This window comes from Anguilla rostrata, chromosome 14, assembly GCF_018555375.3.
Source record: "Anguilla rostrata isolate EN2019 chromosome 14, ASM1855537v3, whole genome shotgun sequence".
NCBI classification, from domain to species: Eukaryota; Metazoa; Chordata; class Actinopteri; order Anguilliformes; family Anguillidae; genus Anguilla; species Anguilla rostrata.
The window spans coordinates 19,050,508-19,069,092 of NC_057946.1; the positions used below are offsets into that span (position 1 = coordinate 19,050,508).

General features: G+C 42.0%; 1 protein-coding gene across 3 annotated transcripts in view; it reads left to right on the forward strand.

Moving 5' to 3' along the window:
• LOC135239390 (E3 ubiquitin-protein ligase UHRF2-like) overlaps positions 1–18,585 on the forward strand; it is a 53,025-nt gene that overhangs the window by 32,987 nt on the left and 1,453 nt on the right. For 2 of the 3 annotated variants that reach the window (XM_064308007.1, XM_064308009.1), the window contains exons 4-16: positions 2,537–2,755; positions 9,176–9,285; positions 10,389–10,575; positions 11,175–11,298; positions 13,116–13,223; positions 13,548–13,652; positions 14,436–14,549; positions 14,620–14,726; positions 15,368–15,530; positions 16,270–16,407; positions 16,887–17,115; positions 17,917–18,062; positions 18,381–18,479. In XM_064308007.1, coding sequence (XP_064164077.1) covers positions 2,537–2,755; positions 9,176–9,285; positions 10,389–10,575; positions 11,175–11,298; positions 13,116–13,223; positions 13,548–13,652; positions 14,436–14,549; positions 14,620–14,726; positions 15,368–15,530; positions 16,270–16,407; positions 16,887–17,115; positions 17,917–18,062; positions 18,381–18,479 — 1,849 coding nt within the window. The remainder of the gene's footprint in view (positions 1–2,536; positions 2,756–9,175; positions 9,286–10,388; positions 10,576–11,174; positions 11,299–13,115; positions 13,224–13,547; positions 13,653–14,435; positions 14,550–14,619; positions 14,727–15,367; positions 15,531–16,269; positions 16,408–16,886; positions 17,116–17,916; positions 18,063–18,380; positions 18,480–18,585) is intronic. The other variant, XM_064308008.1, reaches the window with a different exon arrangement.

Sequence of the window (18,585 nt, forward strand, 5' to 3'; positions counted from 1 at the left end):
CTCAACGCACACAGGCTTCCCACATTTGAGTTTGAACGTTGAGGGGCTGTTCTTCTGCCGTGGCGATGTGTGTGTAGGGTGCACACACAGGGCCTTGTTTTGAGCCCCGCTGGTCTCTCCTCCCCTCGCTGCAGAGGAAGTGAGAGCGCCAGCAGGGAAGGTTCACAGAGAGTACGTCTGTGCAGGACTGGGTATTGATATTCAGAGCATGCGGAATGGAAAAAATTAGAAGGGATGACAAAATAAAATTTTAACCAAAGGGTTGAAGGGACTGAGGCAGAAAGGTTTTTTTGTGTCATCTTGTACATTTTACAGCTCTCAAATTCCTTTCTGTTATGGCATTGCAAATCCCTCTATCTATCAAAGCGATAAGGTTTTGAAACTGGCAGTATCACAGTGTCCAAGATCATATTTGCAAATGATAAATAATTAATTGGCATATCCCTGTTAATGATACATATTTGTTCTGGGTTATTATATTTTATAAGGTATGGAGTGCTAAGCTCTTCACAAATATCTGACTGTAAATGCTGGAACATTGTTTGCACTATCATGTCTGGCTGCCATGTTGTGCAGCTAAATAAAAAAAATAAATGTGTTGAACTGAGGATATGCACAAACTCTCAGTAAAACCTTGTGTAATGGAAATATTCAGATACATTGTTGACGTGAAATTAAAATACAGCACATGATTTATGTTTGGTTCATAGATGAATCTTCAAGCAAGAAACTGTAGAACCGAAAAAGGTGTGGTTGACTGCCCATTAATTTGGTGCAGAACTGGAGTTTCGCTACAGTATGTTTGCCACAAAGTGGGTGGTGATGACAACATTTCCAGCAGCTTTTGCCTTCAGCCATGAAGTTGAGATATTTCTGTCAGTGTCCATTATCCATAAACTGACATGCAGTGCTTACTGTTCACTTATTGTACAAAAGAAATTCCCAGAGACGTCTGTTTTCACCATAGACTGAACAGTGTTCAACTTACTGAAGTGGAAAAAGACTGAAATTCAGGGATGCTTATCGAGAGAAAGGCTGTGAGTGGCTCGCAGTATTTGAAGGCCTCATTGTGCGTGGCAGTGGAGCTGAGCCTGGTTCACGGGCTCTCCGCTTGACTGTAGACCCACACAGGTGCTGGCCGCACCTTGGCTGGATAGCCCCTGTCCCCTAAGGACTAGCACATAGTTTGCGCACACGTTGCCTGCAGGCACATGGTAACTCCAGTCCACAACACGGGGGCTCGTGTGGGCTCAGCGTATCCACAGAAGTGAGCAGTCAGTGTTTTTGCAAAACTTTACGCAAACATGATGTGAAGTATGTGGCAGCAGTTTTAAAAGCTTACAGTTTGTCCTTCGGGAAACCTCTTGCATGAGGAACGTACTCTGGCAGAAGGTATTTGTGGCTATGGCCAGTCAGAGATGAGAGAAAAATTGGAGTAGCCACAGCAGTTTTGTTTTATATTGGGCGGTTCCTGTTTGATATTTTAACAATGTGTGAAAACCTACAGTTTTTACGTAGTGCATTAAGCACTTTACAACTCTGAAAATGTAAAGGAGGTTGCTGATGCTGAAACATGAATACGTTTTGCTACGTAAGATGGAGCAAAATCAGATGGTTACCCTTTCCCTGCACACATCTGTTTTCTTTCAGTCAGTTGTTTTCCATACAATGGAATTATCAAGAAATTGGAAATTTACTCTGGCTTTTGGCAATGGAGGTGATATTTGTGAATAATCATTATTCCACTCATTAGTGAAGTCTTTTTGTGTTGCATGCAAGAATATTTGTATTCCTTAACAATGCAATGGCTGTGCATTATTAGGCTTAATTTTATTGACTAGATCTGTCTAAGGCTGTCTAAAGACAGCCATGTCTAAGGTAAAGATTTGTTCTAACAGCTGTATTTAAATATACTCCAAATAGGATGATTAATAAATCATAGTGCTACAGAAGTACTTTGAGATGGAGACGTACCTACGTGTCTGTGTCCTTCAGTCGGTCCTGGGCCATAACAGGCCTGTTGTTGACTTATATTAGACTCAGAGCGGAGAGTGATTCAGGGTGACAAGGCTGTTTTTTCTTTGCCCTTGAAACATTCTCCAGTTTACCCTAACATTGTTTGTATATTTGGACCCTTTCTTTGGCCATTGTAGAAAGCACACATTCATGGGTTCTGAAATGATATTGCATCTTTGTGCACATCTCTTTCCTCACACATACTTTCCAATGGGGACAGCTCAGGTGAAAACAAGGGCAGTTCTTTGCTCTTAAAGTAACAAAACCATCATATAACAGTGGTGGAAGAGGGACGATGATTTTGAAAAGACATAGTTACAGGAATTTTTATGTTTGGTTCTATGAATTCTGAGGAATATGTTTAATTTACAGCAGATTTTATAGCGAAAAAGCTTCTGTGTAGTTTATGAAGCCATATGGTTTTTTTCTGTCGTATTATGAAAATGAATTTCTTTTCAGAGGTTTTTTTGGTCCTCTTTTGGGATCCGGGCAAACAGATCGTCTCCTTTCTTCCCCTCAGCTACCCGGAGAACGGAGTGGTGGAGATGTGCGCAGATGACGTCAGGCCTCGTGCACGCTCTGTGCTGAAGTGGGAGCAGCTGGAAGTGGGCCAGGTCGTCATGGTGAACTACAACATCGAGATCCCTGAGGAGAGGGGCTTCTGGTTCGATGCGGAGATCACTGCCCTCAACGAGGTCTCCAGGACCAACAAGGAGGTTCGGGTGAAGATCCTGCTGGGGTAAGAGTAGTGTAGTCCCTTTGGGTGAGTGTGTACAGTACGCTCAGTACGTGCCCTTTTCCCCCTTTTTAGGCGCCACAATTATGTAATGGACAGGAAGTGCCACATGTTAAACACAGCTGGAACGTGAGTCCTTCCTCTCCGGGAAAGCAGCCAGCCCAGTAGGCATGCTCCCATGTAATCTATACTCCTTGGCAAAAAATGAATGGGGGTCAGTGGGCATGTGAATGCCAAATTAATGTAAATAATATAAAATCTACAGTACCTATCTCACCAAATCGGTCGAGCCACTACACCTTCCTGCCAAGTTGCATGTATTGTCTTTCATCCAAAATCATTTAATAAATGTGCAAAAAATCCTCTAAGTGTATGTTTTAAACTTATTTAGTTAAAACCAGTGCTGAACTTGAATTGGAACTGGGTATTATGGTCAGATGTGGGTTTGTTGTGGGAAGAACTCTTATTTTGAAAAGGATGTAATACCTACATTGAAATATGGTGGTGGCTCTTATAGTGGAGGTTATGGGGTTATCCTGAGGCTCTTGTGAAGGTCAATGGAATCATGAGATTCCAGCAGGTAAGTAAAACTTGGTTCACCCCCCCCTTTTATTTCTCTTATGACCTGTCTTGTAGTGGCCATTCTTGAATTGTATCTTATTTAGCTAGGTGGCTAATGCTACAACTTTGCTAATTCAGAAGCCATGAGAATACAGTCTTTCACATTGGTGTATTTAGAGCTTGAAATCTCTGGGGCAGTGTGGATGACCAAAGCAAGTAGCCTGTCTAACTGAGGAAGTTCATAGTGAGTATTTGGGGAAGTCTTTGCGGAAATTGCCTAAACTGTAGAGGTTTCTACAATTATTTAATAAACTGTAAATATTCAAAATCACTATCATCTGCATAACTAATCCACCAAATTTATGTAAACATTAAATTTTAATTTGTCGACCAATGGAAACCTGAATAGTTGAATCTTCTCTACCGCTGGTAAACTTGCACAGATATGAGAGAGACTTGAGCTAGACGAGAAGGATCTCAGGTGGGCAACTCTTATTATTGTGGGAGATGGCAAGAAGAGCCTGATTTGATGTGTTTTAAAAGGCTAGATGCAGGTGGAGACAGGAAGCAGGACTCATGTCATTGAGTGATATGGACGGAGTGTAGCACAGTGGGTAAGGAACTGGGCTTGTAACCGAAAGGTCGCAGGTTCAATTCCCGGGTAAGGACACTGCCGTTGTACCCTTGAGCAAGGTACTTAACCGAAATTGCTTCAGTATATATCCAGCTGTATAAATGGATACAATGTAAAAAGTTGTGTAAGTCGCTCTGGATAAGAGCGTCTGCTAAATGCCTGGAATGTAATGTATAACTATTCAGAACTGGGCATTGAAAATGGGAATTAGCCTTTGGGGGCACAATGTTTTTCATGTGGAATTTTACATTTTATACATGGGTCAAGCTTTCCACTGAAAGAATATCAGAGATGAGGACCATTGTCCTCATAAAGAAATGAAAAGAAGGTAAGCTTTCTGTTGTTTTCTCTTGTTTTTAAGATGCTGAAAAAAGTAGGGTGAACTGCTCACTCCTGAAATACTGTGTGATTGTTCATCATGTCAAGTTAGGTTGTCAAAGGTGAACACCAGAAAGAACTGTTAAGTTGTCTAATACCCTGGGTTGTCTGCGTAACTTCTGATTCTGTAAATGGGTACATTTAGCATTTCTTTTTTGCATCAATTATGACTGATTCTCGCACACAAGGTCTAAGAACCCACATATTCCTAACAAGGGGTTATGCTACGATTCAGAAAATTGCATTGTTATAGAGAATAAATAGAAGAGGTTAGCAAGGACTAAAATATGGATTGCAACATACAACATAATTTTATTGTATCCAGTGGAGGAAGTGATGGTCTGGTGATCTGGTCCTTCTTTAGCTTCCAAAGCCTCAGGATTGAATGACTGTTGGTTCCAGGCTCCAAGTAGGGCCACAAGCATCCCAAGCATGAGCCAGGCAGTCCAGGCCTACTGGTGGGGAGAGGAGGCCAGCACAACACCCACGGCCCTGATTCAGTTCAGGGGCCTCCTACTGATATTTCCAGGAAATATCTTATGGAGGGAGGTTAACTGAAAGGTAACTGATTGTATTACGGAGAGCTCTACTGTAACCACATGGTGGTGGATAGTAGCTTTTTTTACGTGTAATTTTTAAATTTATTTTCATTTCTTGTGCACTTTATCCATCAGCCATATACCGGGATAAGAGCATCAAATATAAATAAATATTTACTAACATTATGGGTCTTACTTTGCATCATTTAATGTTCCTGCAACTGAGAATTGGTTAAATGTTTACATTTCAAACAACCCACAACTGCCAGCATCATTGTCTGCTTAGTAGTCGTAGCTGTATGAAATTGAATATCTTTGAGTAAACTGGGGGCAGTGCAAGTTAGCTCTTGTTTCAGTGTGCAGCCTGGTCTTTATTGCCTGCTTGGCTCTTGCATCTGAGGAATCGCGTGTGCAGTGAAGTTGCACCTTCATTTCCTCTCCCAGCACGGGACTGGTTATTTGATGCTTGGGCCTCAGCACAACAGACTTTTTTTCCCAAGAAAAGCTTGCATGAAAGTGAGTCTATCACATTTAACTTGGTATCATGGTTAGCTCATACTGAGAACAATACAACTGACAGGAATTATAGGATGGCAATAGTAGGACAGTTAGTTAGCTTGCAAAGTTAGCCATCCTACCAGCTTCTAGTTATAATCAATTAGCAAACTACCTAACAAATGTTAAATTGGCTAGAACAGCATTGTAGTACAAATATTCACGAAATTTGCACTTTACACTAGGTGACACCAAATTAGAATTTGTAATAATTTAAAATGCAGTTTACTCCGTACATAACATAGTTTAAGTACCACCTGAGAGTTACTGACTGACTGGGTGGTCTGTCAAGTGCCCAATGCAAACTTGGAAATAGCATAAACAATTACATTTTATCAATATCCTTTATTGGTTAATTTATAGCTACATAATGAGATCTGTGTATTTAAAAAATAAGGCGACTATTTGAAAACAAGACTACGATAATATAACTAATGACGGCAATCATTAAATTATTCAAAAGCATGCATTTGTAGTGCATGTGTATTGCAGAGGTTCTACAGTGCTTCACCCTGCCCTTCTTGAGTTAGCACCGAATTTGTGGAAATTTAGGATGGGTCAAGCAATATCTCCCTTTAGCCTAGCAGAGGGTTAAGTATATCCTTTACCTTATTGATTATGACAGTCCTTTCCCTGTAGATATTCTAGGATGACTAAATAAGGGAGATGGCATTGGGAACCCAACAAATTATATAAAATAGAAATTACCTCGCTGTTAATTTTAATCTGAGTTCATGAAACCACCCTTTGGGATTTGACTGTACGGAGTAGAGCTTGCCTCTGATAGAACTAATGCAATTGTTTTTATGAGTCTCATATAAAGTAGTCAGCCCAATTCTTATTAGAATTTTTGTTGTTTGTGTATGAAGAATCCAGACGCACCAGACCAGTCACGGTGCTACTCGCCTGCCCAGAGAGGAACCCCTGAGGGGGGTCTGGCTGTACCTCGATGATGCCCAGGTGCTTCATGAAGACAACAGAATTGATGCATTACATTTCCTGGATATTTTTTTTTATTTTTTTATTTTTCTGAATTCGATATCCAAAAGGGCTCATCTTTTCGGGGAAATTTGTTTTCAGTGAATTTACCACCATTGTTAAAAGGGAGTACTACTGGATTTGTCACTGATGCACATTTTGACAGCTGATATTCCTTGTTACTTTTCTAAATCTGCATTCCATCAAGGCTCCCACAGATCAGCATGTGTTACTGAGATTAGGGCTCTGTTTTGTGAATGAAAAAAGCAGCTTGCTAATGTAATCCAAGCTTTCACACGGGCAGATTGATATGTTTTAGCATTGCAAAGAGATGCAAAGATGCTTGCGTCTAGGTTGGTATTTTCAACCTTGTCTTTAAAACCAAATGGCTGGGAAGGTGGGTGGGTCACACGTTTTGCAGTATGGTTTGGTGCAAAGCATAGTATGGTGATATTTTAACAGATTTAATGGGTCTGAAGATTCTGCGATCAGGACAGATGTTCTGTGTAAGCATATGGTAACCTGAGAGTAAATAATTATCTTCAAAAATCCATTGCTTTTAGCACTGTCCATAAATAAAGAAGTAGCCGCATATGTGCACACATTTGATTATAAAATCGCAAAGATAATAAGTCCCGGAGAGCATGACCACCAATGTAGACGCACCATTTGTATTAAACGGGAGTACAGATTTTACCAACCCTGTTCTCAGAAATGATTTGTAAAAGTTTTAGGAATGCTATCTTATACACCAGGACATCCTCTGGGTGTTTGCATTGTTGTCTGCAGATGGTCAGAATACCATTGCATCAGTCAATTATCACATTTAAATTAATTGAAATTTAATCCAAAGTGATTTGTAATATTAAAAAATTATGTACAACTTAATTTACTGGTTAGGTACCCAATTGTTAGATGTAAATTTTCTGCTCAGCCTTTTATTTAAGTAGATCAAATAAAAATTAGATTCAAGGATGTAATTTGAAAATCTGACAGTATGTTGTCAATAAAATATTGTATCTGTAAAGTAATGCCATTCATACTGTGTGATAATACTTCCTAAAACATTAATACCATGTGTTTATATTACATTATTTAATAAAATATTTTTTGTCACAAATACTGTATTACTGTTTCACAACAGCGGTCAGTCTGTATTGGGATTTGAACAGTTTATTAAATGCTCATAGTTGAGTAGCCTTGATTTAATACTTGAGATTAACATTGTCTAATGCCCAGGCAGGGGGTGGGAGTGGGCAGGGGCACTGTGTGGTGTAAGGGGGTGTTGGGGTTGGGGGTTTAGAATTGGGGGGCCCTGACTGATGGGCCCTCAAAAAATATTAGATGAAAAAAATCTTACATTGGGATGGTGCCCAATGTGAGATCTTTTCATGGGGACCAGAATCCCTGGTGGTGCCCCTGTGCAGGAGTGTCAAACTCCAGACCTGGAGGGCTGCATTGTCTGCTGTTTTTGGGTGTTTTCAGCATGATTGATTCATTTAGGTCATTGATTGGCTAAAGAGTCCACACATCATATTTTCAGCACATTAATTGGCTGCTGATTGAAAGGAAACCACAATTACCTGTGGACACTGCAGCCCTCCAGGACAGGAGTTTGGCACCCCTTGTCTAACAAGTAGGACACAAAGGTCATAAGATTTTTTGGAGATTCTTTAATTAACCTAATAAACTTAACTAAATTTATCTGCATGAAGTCACCGTTTTGAACACATCGTGAATGGGCAAATTCAAAGACTGCACGTTATACTGCACAAATATGGCTGTTTCTCGGGTCTGTTTGTCTGCTATTCAGAGGCTGGTGTAGTCAGGAATGCTGACATTTCTCTGAAGCACTGGCTCCACTGAAAAGATTTTTAAATGGCTCTCTCGCAGTATTTCAGGTTGAGCAAATGAGCATCTCCCTGTGATATGTGGACACTGCTTTGAGGAGTGAATAAAAATGGATTTCACTGCTGGGTGCTTACATTTAAAGGTGTCTGGCAAGTGCTCTGCTTACAATTTAATAAAACTACAAATTCAACGCTAAATTATTTAGTGTTAATCAACAATGATAGATTACATTTTTCTCTGGAGAACACTTGATCCCTGTTGAACTTGTGTAACTATTACAAATAAAAGAATTAACACTGACATTTTAGTGCACTGTCTAATTTTTCAGCTGCATAAGTAAGGTTAAGGGTTATTTGTTGCCTTATGCTGAAATGTTTTAATGTTTTGTCTGTACTCTCATTTAGTTAATTCAATACTTAAAACCCAGATTTTATGTAGCCAAGTAAAATAATTTATTCATATGACCAGAGGTGGGTTCAGCACTCAAACTGATGTGTGAAAAATGTGAAGAAAGCACCAAGTAAGTTTCTGTTTGCCTGTGAAAATTAAGCCTATGAACAGTGTTTATTAATTCTTAAGCTCATACAAAATTTCTTGGTCCTTATCAGTGGATTTGTGGTAAGGACCTGTATTGTATTTTCATTTCCACATTTCAACACCCATGGTATCTGAAAATATCTTTCTCATTCTTCTTCATGTATAAATGTATACATTCTACGAATAATAAATGTGGCAAAAGTTGAAAATTGGTAAGACGAAATGTGTTATAGCGTCACTCATTTTATGGGGTTTTTAAGTGCCTGTGGCAGCATGCTTTTATGAAACAGCGAAAAATGATTTACCAGCCCTCTGATCAGCCTCTGATTGTGACGTACCCAGAATATTTCTTTGACATGCTTTGTGTCTTTATCTGTGTTTTTTTTTCAGAGGCCCAGGTGACGTGATTGAAGACTGCAAGCTCCTCTTTCTGGATGAGATCTACCGAATTGAGAAGATCGGAGCACGTCCTCTGTCTGCAGCAGACGGGCAGTTCAAACGTAGGCCCAACGCTCTCGTTCAGTAAGGCGTTTCATGTGGGAGAAGCCTTTCAGGCTGGGATCCCTGGAACAAGATCTGGATGCACATGTTTGTTTTGGAATGCTATCTCATTACTGTAGACTTATTTATTTAGTTATTTATTTATTAACTAATTAGTGGTTTAGACAAGCTCTAGAATACTCAGCAAGGACACCTTGAATACAGGGTAGCCCTCACAGCTTTGACAAAGATGACTGATAGTCTGTTTTAAAGTAAACGCCTATCCGTGAAAAACTGATCATTTGTTGCTTGTTTCTCATTGATATATGCATGTAATGATAATGTAGGTGAACTTGGCTAAATGGCTTTTTGATGATTAAAAGCACTTAGTACTTCATGTGCCAAGGGCAGGTCATTCCCTGATAAACATCTCCCCATGTTTCTTGTTTCTGTTGTCTAGCGCAAGCTTTGTAATGTGGCTGAAGGTCCAGTGTGGAAATGTGTGTCTCTAGTTCCATCTGACCAAGAAGACCATGGAAAGCCCAGAAATCTTGTTAGTCTTGTCGTAGTTTAAACAGTTGAAAAGCCACTGTCAGGAATTTCGAAGGAGCGCCACAAGACATTATCATAGCGGTAAATGTTAGATGCGGACTTGAACTGTCTTGAGTTCACCTGTGAAAGGACAGCATCTTGTACAGAAGTGCCCCAGGCAGTCCCAGGCAGTGTACTGGGGTGTGTTTTCTGCTTTGTCCAGAGAGAAGACTGGCCCCTGCTGGCAGACTACTTCTAGGTTCAGCAGCAACTCTGCTCTCCTGGGGGGTCTGCCGTCTATGTTTTAACCACGTTTGGCCCCCACTTAGCCTCAGCCTTCAGGCAGGAGAAAGTTAGAGAGTGCTGGGGGCACATATACTGTGTGTATACTGTGTGTTTAAAGAAAATACTGCATAATAAGAGTGAAACATGATTTGCGACATGCTTGACTCTTGCACCCTGCAAAAAAACTAAAATATAAAAACTTTGGCCATAAACCACGTGAAGTGAACTATGAATGTCCATGAGGGGGCGATCTCACGCGGGTGGTATCTGTGTCGTATTTGGTCATTACCTGTGTGTGTTGCTCTAGGGAAGAGCGGTCCGGAGTGTAAGCACTGCAAGGCGGACCCAGACTCTGAGTGCCGCTTCTGCTCCTGCTGTGTGTGTGGGGGCAAGCAGGATGCTCACATGCAGCTGCTGTGTGATGAGTGCAATATGGCCTTCCACATCTACTGCCTGAACCCTCCACTCTCCACCATCCCTGATGATGAGGACTGGTAAACCTGCCAGCAATTCCACTTTCTCACCTCCAGGGGGCGTTGGGAGCAACAGGACACAGCTGAGGGGGAATTCAGTGTTGTATTCGTTGCTTTAATGCTACTTCATCATAAGACACTCCAGGTGTCAGAGTTGAGCAGAAAGCTTGGGTTGTATTCTGTCTTACGGGTATGGCAATATTCCTTAACTTAAGAGTGTAAAGCAAGCTCGACCTTCTAACTTTAAACATTTAACTATAGGCATTTTTAAATGAATGACAAATTATATTTTACTTAAATTCTCCCCGGATACTCTCACACAGAATATTAGGTTTTAGTAGACAGCGGGTTTACTTATTTATTTTTTTCTGTAAAGCATGCTAACGGGTAATGGGAATGATTGATGCAGAATGCATTTAGGACTTAATCATACATTAAAATGGCACAGTAAAAGGTATAGTCTAGACTTGCTTATGAATAAATAAATCAAGCAGTTTTTTTGCACAAAAGTGATTCACTGATCAACAGATACAGTTGGAACAAGATTTTCACTTTTGAAAGTGTTCACTATTGCATGGGACAACATTTGGCCCTGAAATGGTCTGGTTCCTCTTCTGCAGGTACTGCCCAACCTGTAAGAATGACACCAGTGAGGTGGTTAAGGCAGGGGAGAAGCTGAAGGCCAGTAAGAAGAGGGCCAAGATGCCGTCGGCCAACACGGAGAGCCAGCGGGACTGGGGCAAGGTGACTGAGGGACTGTATGGGGGTTTGAAACTGCTTTTCCCTGGTGCATCTGGAACTCTTTTGCCCGGTGGAGTGCGGAGTTCCTGGAGGGTTCCTTGTCAGTTCATCCAAATGCTTTTAAAATACTGTTACAGTACTTTAAACAGCTGTGGGCAGTTTTTTTTCTTTTTTTGTGGGGGGAGGGGGGCTGTAGACCACGACTAATTCCAGGTAATCTTCTCGATGTGGGAAAATGCCAGTGTGACGTCATTTGCTGTAGCTTTGTCTCCAGATAATGAAATAGAAAAACAGTCATATAGTACTGGGTCAGCAGGATTTTGCTCCAGCTTACACTAGTCTGGTTCCAGCTCAGTGCTGGAGAAGTGATGTTAGTGTGCTGGTGTACACATGGGAGCCAGTAGGGTTAATTTTTGTGTTTTTTGCTGTGTCTAGGAGCTTTCTGCTGAATCAGGGAAACTCCCAGCAAATCCAGGCGATATTATGTTCTCTCCAAGCATACTGTACAGACTGGTAGTAAATTCCAGCCACCTGGGGTGTACTTGCTTAGTCAATCCGACCAATCCTTTACGTATTTTCTTTTTTGGAAGAAGTAGAATTGTATTAGATTAATAGTAAATAGAACAGAAAACTATTTGGCGAAAAAAATATTTGCTGAATTTTTAGTGCCATTGGTACAGATCAACTTTTGAAAAAAAATATCCGTCCCTCTTGGATCTAACATAAGTATTTTGATTGTAAAAATGGTTTCTTTAATGGGACACACTTCATGTTTATCTCGGGATGTTCCGTGTGTGCCTCTCGTAGGTTGAGTATGGTGTTTTTGTGTTGTTTGGCGCATGCAGTATATCTTAAAAAGCCAGTTCCTCATCGACTCATTCTTAGGAGGAGAGAGCATTGGTATTATTGTTCCTTAGGATTCAGGATCAGCGTGAAATGAGGCAAGATACACGAATGCACTACGGAGAGCCGAAGAGAGAGCCCACAGTGACTATCTGTGATTAAGTGTTGAGTCATTTCCTTCCATGCTGAGATCTTAATGCAGTTTGATTTCACTAGTAATATTTCACATTTCGTACCATTGGGAATATTATTGGAATTGCATGAAATGTACAAATTGACCATTTTTCTGGAACAATCCAATTCTAATTAAAAACAGTAGTCCACAGGTGATTTAATATCAGTTTAAAAATGAATCATTTGAATGAATTTATTTGTTTGGTTTAATGGAAATATGTGAATCATTCCCTATATCATGATTAAAAATATATGTATTTTGTGAGAATGTGGAAAATATGACCATGTTTTGCCAAAGCCTTGTGTATGCGTATCGGCATGCATGTATTATGAAAGTGCAACAGTTGTGTGTCATGATATTGGTTATTGGCAGCCAGCTGTAACCAGAAGCTCTGCTCACTATAATTAACATTTATTCAAATATTTAATCATTATTTTCAAGCATTTGTTTTTCTGCCCCAGTACCGTGTTGTTTTATTCCAGCAGTAGTGGTTCATTTTTAAGATTTTCCAAGGAGTTGAAGACCTTGGGTGTAAAATGATGTGTTGCTGAACATTAAAAACACCTAATCTTAAACTAGTAGGTTTATTGTTCTGGCGTTTATGGATTTATGTCTTTTAGGGAGTCCTCATGAGTGCCATTTAAGAACATACTTAAACCTAAAAATACCTAAAAATGTTTTTATTTTGAAAAAAAAAAAAACACAATTGTTCTCAGAAGTTCCTGCTCTCACATTCCATGTTTAGTCTGTAATGCAGTTGGAGTTCTGGTGGACACTAAACACCTGAACCACTGCTTTTCAGGGTATGGCCTGTGTGGGGCGCACTAAGGAATGCACCATCGTCCCCTCCAACCACTACGGGCCCATACCCGGGGTTCCCGTGGGAACTACCTGGAAGTTCCGAGTACAGGTGAGGTCCTAAAATCTGGGGTGTTCAGTCTGATTGAACCCATCATCAGATTTCAGAATTCAGTCCATCGTTTGTACAGTGGCATTATTGCTGGCTTATGCGCTTGTTCATGTTTTTAAACTGTTTAAATATGCAAAGCACAATAACTCTAAATTGAACAATTTCATAATTGAACTATTATATGTTGTTAGTTTTTTTGTGCACACCTCGTGGTTGTCTCAATTGTCTGGAATCGTCCTTCCTACCTCCTCCTCCTCCTCCTCCTCCTCTTTCCTCCTCCTTGCGCTGTGGCCCCCTGCTCTTGCTCGCCCTCCGTGCTGCTAGGTGAGCGAGGCCGGGGTGCACAGGCCCCATGTGGGGGGTATCCACGGGCGCAGTAACGACGGCTCCTACTCTCTGGTGCTGGCCGGCGGGTTCGAGGATGAAGTGGTGAGTGTCTCAGGAGGGCTGGAGAGGGCGTGGCGCGAGGCTGCCTTAGAGCCAGGCCACCCGTCTCCTCTTTTTATCCGCTGCTCTGGCAGACCCTGTCAGACCCTGTCATTTCCCATGCCGTTTGCACTGGTTAGTCATGACCATAGACGTAATGGTGCATGGATCGTATACTCTGTGACCTGCTGGCCTGCTTTGGTTCCCCTCCCCTTACCACTGTAGTCTTCCTTCTGCTTGTGTCACAAGTGTATACAGAAGATCATTCAGCTTAGTTAAGTAAAGAAAATTGAATCTCAGTGTAACATAACATCATGATGTACATCCCTCATATCACATGAAATCTATTGTTTTTCATTGAACAATTTTCTGTGTTACTTTCTGTGAGTTTGTGTTTGTCTTCTGCAAGTAAATGACTGCATAAGTAGAGTTTTACTTTACTCCGTTTTTAGAAACAGTATATGGACAGCATGCTTTCACCCTATCCCATATTCTTAACTTTTTCACAAATTCACCAGTTACATCTGTAGATGCATCATACCAGTTCAGTCCTCTTTCCCCTGAGGAGAGTGTTTCTTTCACTGCACAGTCAGTGTCTTGGAGGGCTGTGTTTCATGCACAGGTAGCACAGGCAGCTGGTGCCTGCGTGGTCAGAGGAGTTGTGCTTGCACAGATTTTTGAAGCTATGAGTCGCCTGGGAACAAATAAAGTGATATTGCTCAGATTAACTTATCCTCTGAGCAAAACTCATACAAAATGTCTTGTCTCTAGCCGTTATTATAACAGTGTCTTAACAGGATAAGGCCCCGGCAGCCCAGGATTCTGTTTTGCATCTATACATCCTCAGTGCATGTCAGAGCACATATGCCATGTCATGTGGACCTGCTGACGCCCTTTCAGGTATTAACATTTTTATTTTGGGGTTGATGTGTGCTCTGCCATTAACCTGTGCCCCCGTTCTCTTCCTCAGGACAGGGGCGATGAGTTCACTTACACAGGGAGCGGGGGTCGCGACCTTTCGGGAAACAAGCGCATTGGCGAGCACTCCTTTGACCAGACCTTGACCCACATGAACAGGTAATAGTTGGCTATAATAACCAAGAAACCCTTTTACCAGTGAGGTGAAAAAATACTTCTTCATATGCTCATCTAAGGACGTAGTATATCGACAGTGGACTGCCATCAAGTGTGTTAAAAGCAAACTAAAATTATAATATGTTTTGGATGTAGGGCATTGCTTGCTTTACTTTCATCTAATAAGGTTTCATGCTTTCTTAATTTACAGAATAAACCTGCAGATTTTGTGGACAGTGTACAGCTGATTTCCGGCATTAGTAGAATAAAGCTGTGGGCTGAATAAAATTTGAAATGTAAATGCATATTCTCTCAGGAAACAAAACACATAATTTAATAAACATACTTAGTGAAAGAGGGCTGAATTTATCAGGTGCAGGAGATGTGTTCGTTATGACCTATAGCAGCAGTTGGCTTCAGATACTCAGCTTCCTGAATGTTGTCTCAAATTGTTTTGAGTCCTCATCTGTACTCCCCGCTTTTTGTGTTTTACGAGTTCTCTGCTGCTGTAGGGTTTCCTTGGTGACCGGTTCTTGTGCAGGATTACTGTCGTTCATTTAGTTTTCCACACTTGTGTGCTATTTTTAACACTGGGGGGGGAGGGGGTTTATGACTACGGACCATAGCACTGTGTCTCATTTCAGGGCCCTGGCACTCAACTGTGACGCCCCTTTGAATGACAAGGACGGGGCGGAGTCCAGAAACTGGCGCGCGGGGAAGCCGGTGCGAGTGGTGCGCAGTTCTAAGGGCAGACGCATCAGCAAGTACGCCCCAGAGGAGGGCAACAGATACGACGGCATCTACAAGGTGGGACTGCTGCCGCTCTCAGACAGGAGGTTGCAGGGAGACGCTCTGCCATTTGGTATTAGGTCTGTCATTGTTATGAAGTTAACAGAATGAACAAACAAAATGTTAACAATTACAATTACCCCCATTCCCTGTTTAAGCATGGCTTAAAAAGTGTGGTACAAGGGTGGTACAAGGAACCTAAGGCACTGTATAGACACCATTTTGGACATTTTGCGCATTCAGCCATATTGTCTATTCTGTGTCTGAAGTTCCTTGTAGCACCTTTTTTAAGGGTGAACATGGGAGTTGTGCATCTCACGCTGATGAGATTCTGCGGGTGCAGTATTTGAACAGATACCTGTATAAACTGTGCTGGTTCTGATGAAGAACCGTCTCACGGCACAGTAGTCTGGCCGGTGGGGTGTTTGCAGTCGGCCTGTGCCAGGTTCATAAATGGCTCAGTCCTCCATGCGGTGGCTAACTGGCTCTGGTCATTAGGAAGCAGCTAAAGGCTGCATGCATTCCTCCAACATTGACTAAGGGGAGCAGCTACGGGAGAAGCTTTCCAAATTTAGGAAAATTGTGGATAAAATGTTTTAAAAAATGACTTCTGAATTACTATGAATTTCCCCATCTAAACTTAATCACATATGTAACTCAAATATTGCAGTATAACTATATTGCATCACTAGTGTGGTCATAATTCATTTTTTTTTGTTGTTGTAGCATAGTAACTCTTACTGTTGGTGTGCACCAGGTTGTGAAGTACTGGCCTGAGATCGGAAAGTGTGGTTTCCTGGTGTGGCGATACCTGCTCAGACGTGACGATTTAGAGCCGGCACCCTGGACTCCAGAGGGGGCCGAGCGCACCAAGAAGCTGGCTCTCTCTGTGCAGGTACACTCTCTGTTCCTTAAGGAACTTCAACCTTATTAACATCAGTACCGCTATTTGTATGGGAATTAGGGTAATAACTAACAGCATACATAAAAATTTGATGAGCTTTGAGGTAAAGGGGTGAGGAATGAATTTAGAAAGGTACAGTCTTTTTAGTGTAATGGGTACAGCAGTAGGTTTGGGGAAATTGATGGTGATTTGTATGGTAATCCATTCCATTGCTTGCTGACCCTGTTTAGAGGACCAGCTAGCTATTCCCCAAATGCCACTTGTACTCTTGCCTTTTGAATTTAATGTCTGCTGTGTGAGTGTGTTTAACTAAATGTTTCCCTATATTGTGGTACGCGCTGTGCTCTGTGATAATTTGACTGGCCTTTTGCATTTTCATTCTCCAAGTCACATTTTACTTTACAAGTTGACTGAAGTTGACAGAATCTTTCAAATAAATGCACATAAGACTGGTGCTGTCTTTCTCATAGTATCCGCCTGGTTACCTGGAGGCGATGGCCAATAAGACCAAGAAAGAGGCGACCGTGCGAGGTGGTGTCCGGGGCAAGAGGCACTCTGGGAGGGGGCGCCCGCGGTCGCACCCGCTGCCCAAGAAGGTGAAGGAGCAGGAGGTGGAGCAGAAGAGCGTGCCGGCGCCGGTGGAGGAGCCAGACGGGGGGCACCAGAGCAACGGCAGCCAGAAAACTCCCAAGGAAATAGGTAGCTAAGGAAACCCAGGGCATGCGGACATCACCGGGGCTGGGGAAGTACCTCTGGGGTCATCAGGGTGCAGAAAGAGCTGTGCAGCCGCCCTCGTCTGGAATTCATGGTCTCCATTTCCCTTCTGACTTTCATACATGGAACAGTTTAACGCCTGAATGTTAAAGCACTGCTTTTTTTTAGCTGGGGTGATTAGCATGGACAAAATTAGGATTTATTTTTTTTTGTCATAATATTCGCAACTGTGTAGCATAAACAAGGAAATGCATAATTTCCCTTGCTGCAGGTTTTAATCGTATTTCAGCAGGATATATTTGTTCCCTCTGACATGTTGGCCATGTTCACCCTGTTTCCCTTTTGCTGGGCCCCACCCAGATGGATGCACTCTGCTTTGAAATATTGGGGGCGTGTAGGTGGGACAGGGGCGTACCTCCTACGAGACTTCCTCCTACGAGGAAGTTGAGAAAGTGGAAAACTGGAAGATTACCAAAATGAACTTCTACGTGGTATTCTGCAGTTTTCATCTATAATGGTTTCCTGTTATTCTGATTTCTACAAATAATTGTTTTTTTATCAGTAGCCACTGCGATTATTTTCTGTGAGGTATTCTGGTTTGTGTGCGCAGAAAAGAGCCTTTTACACTTGCGCTGACACTGCTGTTGTGGCTAGGTGATTGATGGGGTACGGGCACACCGGTGTATGATCACTGTCGGGGATCTTTAAAAGCGTGGATTGTGTCTGTGTAAAGCAGAGGAGTCCTGCAGTGGTGGGAATAATCGGCTGTGCCCCCCTGCCTCCCAGTTGTGCCCGCGGAGGAGCCGCCGGTGAAGCGTCTGAAGGAGGTGGAGGCGTTCCAGCTCTCCGAGCAGCAGCGGGCCCTGATCCTGGAGGACGACCTCAACAGGAAGCTGTGGGACGAGGCCCTGGGATTCCTGAAGGAGGGACCGGTACGTATCAGCTTACCACGTTCAGCAGCGAAACCGTCGCGGCTTTTTCAGTTACTGCAGCTGCAGATTTTACATGAATTTGATCATAAATAAACCGCAATCGCAAATCGCAATGGTCTTATCCCTGTTTGTTTGGTACTGTAGATTTTAAAAGAATGGTTTTTAAAGAACGGTTAAAGATTTGAGCAACTGATTGACAGGGCTGAAGTGTAAATATAGCTGGGAGTGCTCCTGAATGTGGCTTGATATATTTGTTTGATGAATCCTGTGAAAGTGTTGTTTCTATGGTGACCGCCATGCATGGTGGCTCCTTTGCAGAACTTCCTGAGGAAGGTGGAGCAGATCTTCATGTGTGTGTGCTGCCAGGAACTGGCATTTCAGCCTGTCACCACTGTGTGTCTGCACAATGTCTGCAAGGTGAGACCTTTTTAAAATATGTTTTTATACACAATCAAGCTTTTTCTTTGTGACATAGATCAGTGCTTATGAACTGTAATCTTTTAGTATGGCATTGATAATATGG